The 17,107-nt window shown below is 40.3% G+C and overlaps 1 protein-coding gene across 3 annotated transcripts in view; it reads left to right on the plus strand.

The window, feature by feature from the left end:
• VPS13B (vacuolar protein sorting 13 homolog B) overlaps nucleotides 1-17,107 on the plus strand; it is a 433,545-nt gene that overhangs the window by 410,851 nt on the left and 5,587 nt on the right. For all 3 annotated transcript variants that reach the window (XM_054270120.1, XM_054270137.1, XM_054270129.1), the window contains exons 57-61: nucleotides 788-964; nucleotides 1,951-2,121; nucleotides 8,715-8,891; nucleotides 11,339-11,441; nucleotides 12,103-12,352. In XM_054270120.1, the coding sequence (XP_054126095.1) occupies nucleotides 788-964; nucleotides 1,951-2,121; nucleotides 8,715-8,891; nucleotides 11,339-11,441; nucleotides 12,103-12,352 (878 nt within the window). The remainder of the gene's footprint in view (nucleotides 1-787; nucleotides 965-1,950; nucleotides 2,122-8,714; nucleotides 8,892-11,338; nucleotides 11,442-12,102; nucleotides 12,353-17,107) is intronic.

Genomic DNA, 17,107 nt, shown 5'->3' on the forward strand with positions numbered 1-17,107 from the left:
CCTGAGAAAGACAAGACCTGCAAATAGCTTTCCAGCAACAGATTGCTGCGTGCTCAGCCATCCAGCAAGCTGCTGGCAACCCTGCGTTTATATAGGAAACCAGATCTGCAGATACTTCTCCTGGGATATGCATAAGGAATACTCCCCTATGAGTAACCTAATCAGCATGTAGATGTCATTGCTGTTTACACAACTGTACTGAGCAGAAGACATTTGTCTGGCTTTCACTGCACTCTGAAAGAAAATGATCAGCTTAGAAGGGTTGGGGTGGATTTAAAATAACTTCTTAAGCACTTGTCAAAAATCTGCATCCCTTTTCCTAACACTCCATCAAGCAATTGACCTGCACACTCCTGTAGAGCAGTACATTGTATCAGTGTAAACTCCCTGTCACAATTCTATCACATAAGGATGTGAAATCACAACGCTGCCTTATAGTGTCTAAAACCAACCCAAGCATCTGAGCTTGCAGTCCATTCCTCTGTAGCTGTGAGGCTCTTGCATCCGCCTCCCTCACACACTTTTAGCAGAAATACGGGAAGCTCCTGGAAGGAAGTAATTCTAAAGCTATTTGTGAGTTTGCCAAAAGGATTTCTTTGATTTACGAAGTATGAAACATTGCCATTTCTGAATTCATAGTGGATGAGTTATTTCCTGTGTTTTGCTCAAAGGAAGTTCATAATGCATTGAATTCTAGTGTGAAAAAGATAATTAAGGAATAACCTTTTCACAACTGCTGCTTCTGCAGTTTTTGCAGCTGCAACATGTGTCTTGTTTCTCCACACAGGCTGGGTTGTTGGATCGTTGGAAATTCTTGGAAGCCCAGCTAGTCTGGTGAGAAGCATAGGGAATGGCATAGCTGATTTCTTTAGGCTCCCCTATGAAGGACTGACCAGAGGCCCAGGAGCATTTGTCAGTGGAGTTTCCAGAGGAACAACATCATTTGTAAAACACATTTCCAAAGGTAGAGCTTTCACTTTATTACTCCAACTACTGCTTTGTTGTCATGCATTGTTAAACTTTTAAGCAACAAAATCTGTCCATCCTTCAGTCTCCTGGCCCTGCCTTGTCTTGTTCTGCTCTGTGCTAGTTGAAATTCCTGGTACCAGGGCGGCTCAAAAACCAAACAGCTCCTGTTTAGCTAAGCTAAGAGTGTATGTAACAAGCTCACATGCAATGTCTCATGTACTAAACAGATCACCACTTTACTGCAGTGCATGAGAATGTTTCAGAAACTTCAGGATTTTAAACCTCCCAGTGGGAAATAGATATTCACTCAGCAAGTATTTCATGTGGTAACTGCAGAAGTATAAAGGTGTTCTGCACTTCTGCTTGCCCTCAGAAATTCTACACTCGGTTGCCTCATCATATTTATTATTTAAAAAAAACAACAAAAAAAAAAAGAAGTAGATACAGTTGTCATAACTATGTGAGTCCATGGATAGGATTTGACAGTGAGGCTGGCCTGCCATGGGAGCAGGAGGAGCTTTTCCCTTGCAAAGCCTGTACAAACAGTGCCATCGCGTGGCTCCAGCTGCTGCACAGATGCAGCGCCTGCCCCGGCTCCGAGCCCCCGCTCCTGCCTCCCGCAGGACGCAGGACGCGGCCTCACGGCTCCTTCTGTAAATATTTGTTTACCTTTCCATCACACCCCTCTCCATTTAGATTGGCCTTCCACAAGTCAGGGAACTGGAGAAGGATGTTCAGATGAGTTTCTGTTCCCACCGACCAGGCAAACCTGGAGCAGGCTAATGTAAAAGGCGTGACACGGGCCATAGCAGCGGCGTGGTGATGCTTAACAAATAGTAAAGCATGTTACACATGGGTGACTGTTCACTTGACTTGCTGCTCTGCTCATAAGCTCAGCATTGCAGTGAGGCATACAATGTCTCCGTGGTTTAAATTAAAGCATTTTGATCCAGACCCAAATGTATATCTCCATGCATTTAGGTACACTGACGTCAATTACCAATCTGGCAACAAGTCTTGCTCGGAATATGGATAGGCTGTCACTGGATGAGGAGCATTACAACAGACAAGAAGAATGGAGAAGGCAGCTTCCAGAGAGCCTGGGAGAAGGACTGAGACAGGGGCTCTCTCGTTTAGGCATTAGCCTTCTAGGTAATGTACTATTAAATATCAAGTTAAGTGATAATACTGTTTTGTGATCTGCTCACTAGCCTTTTCTAACTGTGATTTATAATTTCAAATACTGGGGGTTTAGTGTCTTCTTGTGAAAAAGCCTCACAGTATGTATATTAGATACTGTTTATCAAGATTTTCTAACTTTTGTGTATGATTTTTGCTGATAAAATAATTGCAGATATAGAATGGGTTTGCACTTTGTGAAATAATATTTTCACTAGTACATGATGTAGATTTAAGTGGGAAAAAAAGAATAATTCTGCATCGGGCAGCGTGACTTGTAACTAATTCAACACGAAGACGTCATCATGCTGATGTTTACTTTCCAATGAATTATAGGATTGCCTTCTGAACCTGCTTGTTTTTGCAGCACTGTAGATATCAGAGATTCTTGGTTTTGTTTGAAAACCACTTCAACTTAGTGCAGATGTTAAGTAAGCTTTGATGAGGAATTCTACTTTTACAAAGAGACCCAGATCGTCCTGATTCAGTGTAATTTTATTCATCAAGCAGCCGAGTAGTTTGGTTAGAAGTGAAGATTACTCTCTCCATTTCAAAATAGCACCTAAAATTTTGAAAACTAACCCACAGTGGAAAAATTCTCTGCAAGAAGTTTTGCAGTAAGGGGCTGGATTTTCTAGGTTACTTTGACTTGTCACACAGCAAAGGAATGCAGAACTGTATTGTTTGGCAGAGTTCCTCAGTATGTATTAAACAGTATGAATCTCTTAGAGATCAAAGTGACCAAAAGCAGTCCAGTGCAAAAGGTTAGAAGAGCTGAAGCTTGAAAGGATTTGTCCTGTTTCCTAATCTTCAGTAGTGTACACAACTCCTAAATTTGCAACCACAACCCTGAAAGCCCCAAAGAGGAAGTGGTAAAAATGTTACAGCTTCGGGTTAAGTTGCTGGGAATTATTTTAAGCAATAACATTAGATTATGTGAAGCACTGCCATTTGATAATGCCTGTAAACCGGCAAGCAAGTGTCCTGGGAGAAATGTGCGTAAAGGAGAAATTCCATATATTAGTAGCCACTGTCCCAATAGTAAGCTGTTACTGGTGTTGCAAATCAGAGGCAGTTTGGAGGAAGTTTTATTTTTCCCTCTTGTTTTATTGGGCTAAGGGCAGACAGATTGAGTTGCTGGATGAAGGATTATACTTTTAGAAGCACTGTGTCAGCCTGGTGTGTATGTGTTGGTGAAATGGCTTGGTGATCTTGGCTCAGTTATTAATTAAACATCAAGGTAACGTGGTGTCTATATCTCCTTCACTGACACACCAGAGTCCTTCAGAGCTAAAAACATCAGCTGTACAGCCTGAAGTAAAGAGCAAAACTTTGTAGCTTTGGTTGTATCAAGGCAAAGTGTTTTGCTGTTCAGGAAAGCTGGGAACTCCTCACATACATGCACAAATACGCCATTCCTGCACCTCCCCGCACACAAGGATTCCGTGGTTTGCAGCAGTACACTCGAGTTAAAAGCAAAACAAAAAATAGAGCTAGAATTCCAGTGTCCCTGATTTCCTAAGAAATCAGACTTCATGTTAGAAACCTAGAGCTTCATATTAGCATTTAAACAGTGCTCCTCCACAAGCTAGGGTCTTGTTATTATTCCCGCTGTTATTGTTTAGCGATCGCTCCCTGCTAACTACCTCTTTTCTTAGCAGTGGAGTCAGTGAAGTACCCAGATAAATAGCTACAGTTACTGTAAAGCTGGATGTGACAAGTATGGAACTTCAATAAGGGAGAAATCAGAAATATTCCACTTACTTTGTGTCAGTTTTTTTAATTAAACTTTATTTTTAAAAAGCATGTTTCCTCTGTATAGGCAGCAGCATTCATATAAATTGTGTCAAGACCTAAATTATGAATAGACCTGTGTTTCAATTTCTACAAACACGTCAGAAGGCTGCTGCTGTCCTGTCTTTAGTGTAAAGAATATTGTGGCTTCCCAAAAAAAAAACCAAAAAAACAAAAAACAGTCATAGTTGAAGGGATGGTACCACTGTGCTGCTTTTTTTCCCCAGCGCATACAGAATAAACGTGAACATGCTTACTCTAAAAACACTTACGGTTATTCATACACAACAAAGTGAAGCTGCATTTTTCCTTTGCAAGGATGAAAAGTTTGATGAGCACAGAAATGCAGAGAGCACGACTATTTGAAGCTGTAATTTCTGTGACTTTCTAATTGTAAAGTTGAAGAGTGTGAAGGAGATTGCTACGGTGGTCACAGCACGCTCATGTTCGTAAGCCGTCTGACCCATGCAGGCAGCTAAAACAATGGCAAATGTAGATTTTGTGCCTAGGTGAAGTCATGTTAGTCTTCAGTTCATCGGTGTGTAGTGGTCTCTACCCAGAAAGTAGAGGTGCCTTTCTGATTTTTGTGAAAATCTGGCTCACGGTGGCCCTGATTCAGCAGAGCACTTAAGCATGTGCTTAAGAGCTTTGCTGAACTGGGGCCAAAATCATGTACTCTCGTCTCCTCCTCCGTGCAAGTTGTTCCCTGTGGTACATTCTTAAGTGCTTTGTCCTGTCTCATTTTAAATGACTCAAGCACTGTCAGGGTGTTGTTTGATTTGATTGTTATCTTTGGCCAGCTGTTGTCTTCTTTTCTAATTTGGGGGAGATTTCTGGGTCATTTTAATAACACTTGTGTGTGAAAAGAAGCAACAGCTTGTGATAGGTGTGTTTTTTCCTTTTATATGTTTAGGCAAAAATGCAGTGAAACTTTTGGTAAAATGTTTAGATGATTGACCCCTCACTGAGGAACTATCTTTTGCATTTTGTGTGACAGGGTCAAACTTAAAATATTAACTTTTAAGCATGTAAAAGAGACTGTTGAAACTATCGGCTGTATTTTCAACTGCTAGCCCTAGTGAAAAATATTACACTGAAGTGGCTGCCTTTAGGAAGTTGAGCATGTCTAAATAACCAAAAAGATGACAACTATTCGAAAAGCTATTTTTACAATGGCAGAAGTGCTCAGCATTTCAGTTATTCCTTTGTGCTTTTGGGGAAGTGAATTAACTCATATTGCCTGACAGTGTAACTATCCTGGTAGAGAAGGCAAAGCCTGGGTTTCAGAAACTCAGATTTTTGTTATTACAGGTGGTGGTAGCTGCTCTTGCTGTACACTCTCACTGAGTCAGGGCCACTCTGTATTTGCCTATCTACAACACAAGATAGCACAAGCCAGTGCTAATCCTGAAATTGTGTGCTATTCCACACACTAACTGTGCAACTACATCAGTGCATGGCAACAGGTGCTTTTTTCCTTGAGCTGTATTTTTATGTGATGTTTGCTGTGATGAAATTTGAAGCCCTGGTTTTGGTGTGAAACACTTGAGGCAGTCCTGAAAGACAACAGAGAGAAGGAAGCAAAATGGCTTCAGCTTGGGCAGCTTCCAGCCTCATGGCAAAGCATGGCCAGTTTCTCTTAGTGGGGGATTTTTTCCAATTATGTCTTGCTCTGAAAGCATTTGTCACAAGCAATCTGATGTTTGGCAAGGTCCGTAAGCTGTGCTACGTTCACCAAACTTTGTCAGTCTGCACACGAACCAGTTGCTGCCCGTAATCAAATTCTTCTTGAAGTAATCCAGTGATATACTCTGAACTATCTGAATTTTGTAGCTATCAAAGTAACTTTTTTTATTGTTACTGAGCAACATGTATTAACCAGAGTGCACCCCATCTGATGTTTAGCAGATGTTATGTTGTTGCTGGAACCTCTTTGGTCCAGTAATGGAAGAATATGTTTTTGTTTTGTTGCTTTGGTGTTTAATTTTATTGAGGTTTTCTTTATACATGCATAATCTGTGTGTACATATGTGGACATGCATATAAAATCAAATGCTTAGGGCAAGGAAAAAAAAAAAGAAAAATGGAGAATGGTTTCATTTAATTAAAAAAATACTGGTCAAGGGACATTACAGGGAAAGGACAGGGACAGCAGTAGGACACCATTTGAGAGAGAACAACAGTGGGAAGGGAGGAACCACTACATGTGGTTCCATGCTGTGCTTTCCTGATACCCCACTGAAATCTGGCGGGGAGAGACTTTCTGTGGTAAGTCCATCCCTCATGGTGCTCCTGCCAAGAACTCTGTTAGAACACAAGAAGCCACAGGGGCACAGGAAGATGTGCTTTGCACAGTTTCTGGGTGAGGAGTGCCCTGAGCCTCACGTGTGTGCCACCACTCTCTCGCTGCTGCTGGGTTTTGAGGTTGCTCAGGCTTTGGTCTGTGTCTGTTTCCTTTGCTCACACATGCTGCACACAGGAAAGGAGCTGCACAGATCTGGATTCCCCACACAAGGGTGGTAGGACCAGCCACTCCTCAGTGAATGGAGTAAGGTTTAGTTTATTTTGTGACTGTGGGCATGGCCATGGTACATAAATGAGTTATAGCAGTGAGTTGCACTTCAAGATAAGGAATTACAGAGAAAAAGAAGATCATTTGGTATATTTTTTTTTGCAGGTAGAACAACAAGACTTGCAAAAGGATTTGAGATACAAAAGGGCAATGTCTTCACAGAGAAGTTCAGAGCATGCATAAAATGCCAGAATAACAGAAAGTGTGAAATTACTAAAAAGTGGCTAATTAAGCTATAGATTATTTGGGGCATTACATAAATATTCTTATATAACACAGTCACAGTAGTTTCCATTCTGTTTCCTTGTCCTTGGAGCCTAATTCTAGCTGAGGAGTGCCTGGAGCATGCCACCGGTCCTTTGCAGTAGGCTCTTATTATTACCTTATAACTTTGCTCAAGTATATTGCAGTAAATAATTTACTAGTGCTAGGACTTAGGTGGATTACATTTTATAAGGCAATAACTTCTGTTCTGAAAGTGCAGTTGTTGTGGATGACCTCAATAGATAGGGTGAAGGAGGTCACAGGATAGTATAATATTGTAACTTAGGACTACACCAAGTATTGTTTTATGCCTTCAAATGCATCCCAATTGCACAAAGGACTGGACAAACAATCCCAATTGTCTAATGTGGTGTTGATATTTTATTTTAGTCAAGCAGCAGGAACAGCTGGTAAGTAGTAATGAATTGAAAATTGTATCATTTCAATAGCATGGCATTAAGGAAAAAGCTTTGTGGCCTTTGTGGTACAAAAGGTGAATGTTCAGCTGCACACTCAGTTTCAGTGAGTGACCTCAATTAAAACCAGGCATCACTTCAAAGACAGACCAGCATTTTCTGTGGAAATACTATACATTTGTCAAAAGGCTAGTGCTACAGATTCTGGGAGAATTCTCTCTAAGAGGAGAGGAAGGCATTTATGGGGGATGCAAGTTTCCTGAATTCCTGATCGATAGTATCCCAAGGACAAGGATCTGGGGAAATGTGTGCTACTTCTCATCCTCTTCTTTTCTTTGGACAGTGACTGTGCACAAATACTATATTAGTTCTTGTTGTTTAAAGTCAGCAATTTCTTTATTTATCCAGTGACAGTAACTAAAACCATCTGAAGACCAGTTAGCAGCTCACTGCCTAGTGCACGTCACGCTGGTAAACACATGGGGCCAAATACCTCGGTTGCGATTGTCCAAATCTGTGGAATTATGCCTGGATTTCCTTCCACTTACAAAGCAGGACTTTTAAAGATGTCTAGGTTGAGGTGAAAATGCCTAGTAACCAGAGTGACACTCAATCCTACTCCTCAAATAATTGTTTTATCTTGGTATTTGCAGCTGCAGGTGCAAACTGAGACCTGACCAAGAAGCCTCAGACTTGCTTTTCACTGAGCAAAGCACCTCGGGTCGGGAAGACTGCTGTGGCTTTGTCCAATCCTTGTACCCATAGCTATCTCCAAATAGCTTATCTATCAAAATTACAACAACTAGAGACATGTCTGTGGTTAAGTGGCTAGCATAAACTCAAGATCAAAGAAATGTACCACCTCAGATACCTGTTTACATTTAGGAAGATTTAAGTTGAAGTTCTCTGTTGATACTAAAAGCTGGGAAGGTCACTATGTCACTTGTAAAAGTTTGACCCATGCACATTAAAGTAAAATATGATGGTTTTCACAAAAAAAGTAACAAAAAGTCTCAAAGTCTAATTCTGCTAATCTTAGTCATATATCAAAAGTTGCATTAGCTTATGAACATTTCTGGCAGTGGAAGAGGATATAAAAATGATGTATTGAATACAAACAGTTTTTATTCTCATGAAGTCAATCTTGCACTTACGTGAAAATCTCATTTCCATAGCAGCTCTAGCTGTCTAAAACTGGAGGATTTTATTCCTCACCCAGCATTTTCAGAATTATGACACAGAATGAGCCAAACTAAATTAATTCAGTAGAAGCATTTAGCATAAGTAGTCAAAAGAGGAAAACATACTGTAAGGTTAGGTGATCTAAATGTTAAAAAAAAAAAAAGGTTAGATCTTAACTGAAGCTAAGATAGTGTTTACCTAATTGGTCAAATGCTAAATAGCTGTATAAGAATGGGGTACAGTCTTGAATCCAACCAATATTCAGGTCCAGTAGTAAGATTTCCTCTTGTTCCAGAATATTTATCTTCACCACTTACTGGAAACTCTTGTTTTTTCAGGTGCAATTGCTGGGATTGTGGATCAGCCGATGCGGAATTTTCAGCGGGTATCTGAGGCCCAAGCTTCTGCTGGGCATAAAGCCAGAGGGGTCATCTCGGGTGTGGGGAAGGGAATCATGGGCGTCTTCACAAAGCCCATTGGAGGGGCAGCTGAGCTCGTCTCCCAGACAGGTTACGGTGAGTTTCGTATTTCCAACACCTCCATTTAAATTTTAAAATGCTATTCAGATACAACCTGCTCTGTCTTATTTATCCAGCTCAGTATTGTGTGACTTAGAGAAAGGTTTAGAAATGCCACGGCTAAGTAGTTACAAATGCTCTGCTGCTTTTCTGAAACGCCATCGTGTTGTGCTTCTCTCTTGTGTTACTGATCAGCGATGCACAGCCACAGAAACAGAGAATGCAGAAAGCATGAAGTAATTCTTGGAATACAGTAGAATTAGTTACAGAAACATATGTGCTTGAAAAATAGTTTTTGACATAAAAGGATTAGAGCAACACTATGTCCAATTAGAGCATTATTTTGAGATTGCTTTGTTATGGCAGGGAAAGAGTTGGGCTATCTCTACACCAAGAGTGAGTTAGGGAGAGGGAGAAAGAAGTGAGTCATGTAGAAGAAGCATCCCCTTTAAACTGGAGCTTCACAAGAAGACAGTCCTGTTTTCAGATACATCAGTAACCTTAGAGCAACCAGAGGTGGTGTTTCCAGCGGGACTGAGCACTTAATGGCACTGGTGCTAAATCCTTTCAAATTGATGGGAACAATTCTGGACAAACAAAAAGTGTAAAAGATAAAAATATCAAAATACACTAATTTAATTGTCTCCAGTAGCAATAAATCACTTTCAGCTTGAATATTTAAGAAGAAATGGTAGTTGGAGGGAGTCAGGGAAAAGAAGCAGGATACTGATAGAAGGACAATGTGTCAATAATTCCGCCTCACTAATTATACCAGACAAACCTTGAATATTTATGCCTTTAATCACTAGAAACATTTATGCTTGTTGTGTTAACTAAAATACAAGTAGTTCTCATAGAGCTTAAGGTTAGGATGCTTCCCACAACACCCACAGCTCATTCCATCTAGTAAAAGATGGAAATGATGAAACAATTATTAGAATTCTTTCAAATCAACTTTATCTTGTTTGTATGATCATAAATAATAACTGTTCTCCTGAATTGTACACCCCATAGGTGTAAAACCCATATCAGCAAAATCAGAAGGTTTTTTCTGTTGTTGGCTGTCTCTGTGCTGGCTTTGCTGCCCAGGACATTATTATTTCTAGTTTTAATTCTGCTGCTGCAATTATCAAGAAACTCATAGGAGTAGAGGGACACTATTCATTGCAGATATGGTACTATGGTATATAAGACATCATGTTTTCCATGACCATGACAAAAAGAGTTAGCCAGGAAAAAACATAAAACTATATCAATAATAGTTGACAGTGCCTGAGAGGAAAATACACAAGAGTTCAAGTAACTCTTACCCACAACTGGATTGGAAGTGGGACTGTGCCTCTTGGGGGAGACCAAGGGGTGGAGGACCACACAGAAATAAACACATGTTCTCTCTGTCTCCATCTGTAAATAACATTTTCACTCACATAATGCTGAGAACCTTGGTAAGCCAACTGTTACAATTGGGATGCTGCTTTTAAGTATTACCATCAACATGTGTGCTAAAAATTAAAGGGTTTTTTTCATTGCTGATGTTTTGTTTAAATTATTATCCATTGTGTAAGAGGGAATCTAAATTATTGACACCCTTATGCCTTTGGAATGCTTAGACAAAAGAAAATCTCTTAATTTATTTGTAAAGAAGTACATTTGTAAAAAAGTAACTTTGCACCAAACCATGTAACACTAGTGCTTGCTGCATAACCTACTCCACGCCTGTCATGTAAAAGTTTTTAAAACTAGTTAATTTATGAATTTTTTTTGCATCCCACACATTCTTTCTGGTGACCATACCTCATCATTGAATGTTTACAGGCCATCTAAAATCATACATACTGTACCATCTTCAGCTCTGGAGAGTCTCTTTAGAAACCTGCTTAACTGCTGCTTGTAGTCTCCATTCTGTGCTGGCACTAAGAAGAATTCACAATAAGCCAGATGCCCCAGGAGATCTCATAAATGTACATGGATCTGTGTTTAACAGCTGGATTAAGTAACTGAACATTTAAATGCAGTATCTAGGCAAACTTGCCTTCTAATTTGTACCAATTGTGACACGTATATGAAAGTATTTGAATATTAAGCAAGAAAGTTAACCGTGGTCTTGATTTTTTCTACATAAATCCTAAGTGATGTGTCTGATCCTGCTCTGAAGTGATGGCTCTCAGGAGTGTTTTGTTTCTCTTGATTGCAAGTGTAGAGCTGATTCATGGAACACACAGTGGGGTTTTTTTGTTTCTTGCTAAAGCAAGATAATGGGGGTTAAGTGCACAACTCTTGCATTGGAATATTTAATGAATTATCTTGACTACAGCTTCCAGAGATGTGACATCATTTTGGATCTGCACTATTTTATGAACTGCTTTAAACAGATGACATCACTGCAACACGTAACTGCATTGTAGAAAAGAACCACTAAAAAACCTGAATTCTCTCACCCGCAGGTATTTTGCATGGAGCTGGACTTTCTCAGCTTCCCAAGCAGCGCTCTCATCCAAACGATCAACATGTTGAGCAGGCTCCAAACAGCCACGTCAAATATGTCTGGTAACATTATTTAGACAATTGCTCATTTTTACATCCACATTGTTTATTAATAGCTCCTGGCCTCTGGTCAAGTTAACAGGAAAGGCTTCCCTTGGAAAGGCTGAGTTATGGCAGTTTGTTTAGGAACACTAAAGACAAAGGTAGTGCATAGAAACCCAATCTGCAAATGATGGGCTGCTGATCTGCATCCAGCTTTGAAACTACAGAGCTGATCTTTATTTAATGGTATTCAGTGAGTTCTTACTTATTTTATCATTGCACTGAGCCCAAGAAAAACACTGCACATCTCCAGAAACAGCTGTTAGTGAAGATAGCTTTATTTTCTGCACTGAATTTCTAAGCCACTTCTCAGGGTAATTTTTCTATTATCAAGGAAATAGGATGGGAAATAGGCTAACCTAGCACAGATATTAGGCCAATTCTGTGGTGAGTGATTGAGGGGTTTTGATAAGTAACAATTTCACATTCATTCTTTAAATCTGAAGTCTTACGTCTTTCAGTAATGGAGTTTTGGAGTACACTCCCTGGCTTATTTTACATCCGTATGTGATAGCTACAGGCTTAAGTAAAAACAGTGATCAGAATAAGCCCTGGAGGATCCAAGGCTCTAACTAGTTCTTTTTTTGTCTTTTATTTGTCCTTTTTTAACCTGATAATGCAGGAAAATGCTGCAATCTCTGGGAAGGCCAGAGGTTCATATGGCCTTAGATGTCATGATTGTGAGCGGATCGGGCCAGCAGCATGAAGGCTGCTTGCTGCTCACCTCAGAGGTGCTCTTTGTCGTGAGCATCAGTGAAGACACACAGCAGCAGGCCTTCCCCGTGACTGAAATCGATTGTGTGGAAGATGATCAGCAAAAAGATCTGCTGAAGGTGCAGCTAAAACAACAGAGAGTGCCTTCTGACTTGGAGGTAAAGACTTGAGTACCTTTTCCATTCAAAGACAAAGTTACACTGATGCTGGTGCTTTTGGCAGTGGGAATACTCACCTCTGGGCTGGGAGGCCAGAGGCTGAAGTGCCAAACCAGGAGATCTGCCCCTCCTAGTTGGCTGTGATTCCCTTTGGGTGAATGTGTCTCCTCCCTTCTATTCTCTTATTGATTGCGATATACCGTATCTATGACAGAAATTTTCTGAGGGAAAAAGTAGAGGAAGTCTGAGTTCTTGGTAAGCATCACCTCTTTTCTGAAAAGGTTCTCATGGCTACATATGCATGAGGTGTTCACTGGCAAGTCAGCATTGCACCCTGTGCCTACAAAGTCCCAGCAAAAGCAGTTCCTTTTATTCTTCTGGGAATTCTATTAGCAGTTCAGTGGTGCTGGTGCTCCTTTCAGTGTGCTTTTATCTTGTCTCATCTAGCACAGTGGTCTTATTTGGCTGTATTTACTTCCTTAGATCATCCTTCTTCGGCAAATGCTAGCTTTAAATTGGATTAGTCCCTCTCTGAGATTGGATGCACCAAGTGTTTGCCAGTAAGAGGATAAAGGCTTCATCTTCATGTTGAAAGATGTCTAAGCTATTCAATACTGAGGTCTTTTGGATTAATTATCTTCTTTTAATGGCAGAAGAATGTTATATTTTTACACTTTTGGGAAACAATGTTTATTGTATTAAATTCTCAAGTAGAGTCATATGAGAGAGCATTTCAAAAACGAACATGCACGTCCCAGTTTTTATAAAAGTGTGCCAGGTAGTTTATAGTTTTCTGCTATACCAGAAATTTCTATTTCAAATATAAAAAAAGAACATATAAAAGCCCTGAAGTATAAGATGTGACAAAAAGTAGGAGCACCTTCAGTAAAATCCTAACTTTGCTGAAGTCAGTGAAGAGTTTTGCTGTTGATTTCAGCAAGGACTTCATCTGTGTCGTGACAGCACTTGAGTATTTTTGTAAAAGCTTTCTTTAGTGCTGAATTCTCTATTTATATTTATTGTCTTTCCACTAACCTCAGTCTCACAGAGAACTGTTGACTGAAGTTGCCTTCTCTCACCACAAAGCTACATGAGGGATTACTTAAATTGTGAAGCAAATGAGCAAAGCTCAGCTTTTTTTGTCCCTGAGTGCTGAGTGGTTGGTGGGGGCACACATCAGACTGTCAGAGTCCAGACTGTCCTGCTCAGTCCAGAGCTAGTGTCCTGGAGGGAAGAAGAAGAAAAATTACTTTCCTAAGGCACTGGATACACTCACCCTATCCTAATCCTAACTTTAGCACCAGCCCAGATCTTTTTTTTATTGGATTGGAGTGTTGTCTTTGCATCTGGTTTTCCGAGGGGTAAGGAGAAGGCTGCTGCTGTGGGGGAAGGGCAGCTCGCTGCGAGTGGGTGATGAAGGGTGCAGAGGGTCTGCCTGGTTGGCAGAAGGGAAGGCAAGGGACAGGGAGCCTAATTCTAGTCCCCACAGCTGCTGCAGCTGGGAATGTGTAGGATTTATGGGCAAGTGGGGCCCCTGAATGCACAGAGCAGCCCTGCATGGCACATGCAGAGTCCAATGTTCCCACACGCGTGCGCGCATAACATCCTCCTTTGGATGTACTGGACCTAATCCATCTTTTTTTTCTGAAGTTCTGGATGAAAATATGGGAGTCCTACTCAAATGGTGCAGCAATGCAGCTCTAGGAGCTGTAAGCCTTGAGTGCAGCATCTCTTTTGCTGATGCAGCCTCTTGAGAACACAGTGAAAATATATGGGATAAATGCCTGTGTCCCAGGTGGAGCCAAGTCAGTGATGGCAAGACAGCAAAAGTTGAGTGATGCTGTACAAAACAGACCTGGCAAAACATTCCTTCAGAATGCAGATACTGATACTGAAATTCTTGTAAAAATTTAAAGAAATGTGCTGTGAGGAAGAGCAGTTGAAAGAAATAGAGAATAAAAAATTTTTAATTTTTTTACTTTAAGGCAGCTAAGGCAGCTACACAATAAAATATTCCAAAAAGCTTCATATACAGTTTTAGTAATTACATAGAGTGTTTTGTAATTAATATTTGTTGTTTTTTTAGTGGATTGGGAGATCTCATACTTGGTGATTTCCTTTCTGCAGCTGAATTTGTGGTCTGGGTGTCGCATGCAGCACTGGTGCTGATGGGAGCCAGAGCTTCCCTTCAGCTTCCTGACAAGAGCTTCTACAAAGTCTTCAGATGTGGTTAGGAGAAGGAACCTTAGGAGGAACAAGTTGTGACTTGAAGATGAGCAGCCTCTAAGCTGCAGAGTGATGCCTAAATAGGCACAACTCCTCAGTATTAATAGTAGGCCATTGTGTTGCACTGAAGGTGTCCTCAGCTGAAGTGCAGACGTGTCTGTGCATGATGGCATTTGCAGAGATGGCCACAATTTTTAGCTGGAAAATGCCCAGTCAGGTCAACGAAATTGTTATTTTGAGTTTAGCAAAACAGAGCTAATGTTACCCATATAAGTTATGTCTATTTTTCTGATTAGTTTAGTCAAAAGTACTAGGAATAATACAAGAAATTGAAACATTTAATTTCAAGGCTATAAAAATCCACTTTTTTGCATTACTGCTCACAAAAACAATTGCCAAAAGTTTTGTTTCAGCTCTGCCCAAAACAGTTTCTCTCATTCCCTCTCCTCAACTTCTTGGAACAGTTAAGAAACAAAACATGAGTTATTCTACAGCTGTAATCACCAGAGATGTTATAGAGCATATTTTGACTCCTTCAGCAATAGGTTTGCCTGATGACTTGTTCGCCTCTGCAAGATATAACTTAATCCATCTGGATAGGAATAGCCTGGATGGATTCTTAAAAACTCTGGCACTGACAAGTTTGTTATTGAAAGGGAAGCATTAATTGTATTTGGATTATCTTCCAAAGTAATTGGGACACTGCTTGTTTCCAGACAGATGTCAAACTCAAAAGTCCTGCTCTTCCAGCTGCTCTTGGTATAGCTCATAACATGAAGAAGACAAGAAGAAATTGAAGGGCCCTGGAATTTCAGATATTCCAGATTTTTTTTAATACTCCTATGTGTTATCATCTTTCGAGCTCAAAAGCAATCTTTGGATTTCTCAAAGCAATGGAAAATAATCCTAAAGAGCTGGATCTCCTTAATCAGTGTGCACAAAGGAGTAGATCAGTGCTACACCCATCTGGACTGCACAGCACAGGTGTTGTAGCTGCTGTGGAGTTAGAATTGCTGAAGGCTTATTCATTATAAACAATAATGGGAGGAATTTTAGAAAAATACTGGAGTTCTTAGCCCAAAAGTATGGCCTGGCAGTATGAACGGACATGGTATCTCTAATGTTCTTCTAGGAGCTGCATTAAGCAAGCCTCAATCAAGTTTTGAATCTTTGAGTGATCTGGATATCAACATGATAAATATTCAAAGCAGCAAGTGAGGGCACTTAGTGACCATCTTAGGTCCCATTTAGGAAAAAATGTAGAATTACATCAATTCCAAATTTTTCTTCTCTTGAAAATATAAGCCAAACTGAAACTGGCTGCAGAAGCAGACACTTAGTTACAGATGAAGTCATCTAAAAGCAAGCAGGGTCCCAGTTACTTTGGAAGACCATCCAACCATAGTTAATATTTCCTCCTGAATAATTATGCTGTATCTGTGGAAAATGGCCTGGGGCTTAATGAAGAATGTGTTCACAAAAGTAAATGAGTGGGATACCAGCACCATTTCCATCTCCTTTGGTAAGCAGGATCTTCTGGTCAATGTGGAGGCAGAACCCAGCTGTCCCTGGGCTTACCTCCCTAGGAGAAATGAGGAAAAAATATGAAGCCACCTACATCCAAAATTTACCCTGTAACTTAAAATCCAGTTTACAAAGGTGGTACTTCAGCATATTTCTCTCCTTTCAACTGCTGTAACAGACTGACTGCTGAGATATTTTCACTGAGCCACCAGACCAAAGTCGTGGTTCAGACACCGTTCTCCACTGTTAGCTGGAGTCTGCTGCAGCAGTCTGCCTTCTGATTTTTCCCTGCCTTAAGGTCGTTCATAGAAACAACCCTTTCCTCTGCCCATTTCATCATTTCTGCTGTTTCTAGGCATAGGCTTCAACCTTAAACTTCTGAGCTTGTTCATGAGCCTGCTTCCTTTAGCAATTTTGTGATGATGATTGAAAACAGGAGTGTTTCTACTCACTGAGCAGCAAATCCATCTCCAAAGGCATAGTAAAAAAAAAAAAAAGAGGGGACTTTTTCATGTGAATGTGACACCTGTCACTATCTATCAATCAGATTAATTCTTTCTTCAAATAAGCAGCAGAGTATTTAAATGAGTCTTGCAGTCCAGAGACATGACAGGATACTGATTGTGGATGTTGAAGTGAATCTAATGGCACTGTTTGAAAGTATCATTCTATCTAGCAAGACCTGTGAAACTCCCTGAAAGACAGGCAGAAGATAGCAGTCTTTAAATCCTTAGCATGATGTCCAGCAAGAAAATTTTAAATCCTATAAAAATTAAACTGGTCAGCAATTCTCCAAGTGTAAAATAAGGAAGCATCAAACCCTAGCCCTGTTATAGCTGCTGCCTTTTTCTTCATTATAATATTTTGGAAGTAACTTCTATTCTGAATGGCTTAGCTTGTCATACTACTGTAGTATCCACGGTGGGATTTCTGAAATACAGTTTTTTTGAGCAACCAGCTTGATGTCTGCTTGTTTGCCTTCCCTTTTCAAGCTAGTCACAGTCA

The sequence above is a fragment of the Melozone crissalis genome, unplaced genomic scaffold (genome assembly GCF_028551555.1).
Source record: "Melozone crissalis strain CALT ecotype California unplaced genomic scaffold, PUWL_Pcris_2 ptg000002l_1, whole genome shotgun sequence".
NCBI classification, from domain to species: domain Eukaryota; kingdom Metazoa; phylum Chordata; class Aves; order Passeriformes; family Passerellidae; genus Melozone; species Melozone crissalis.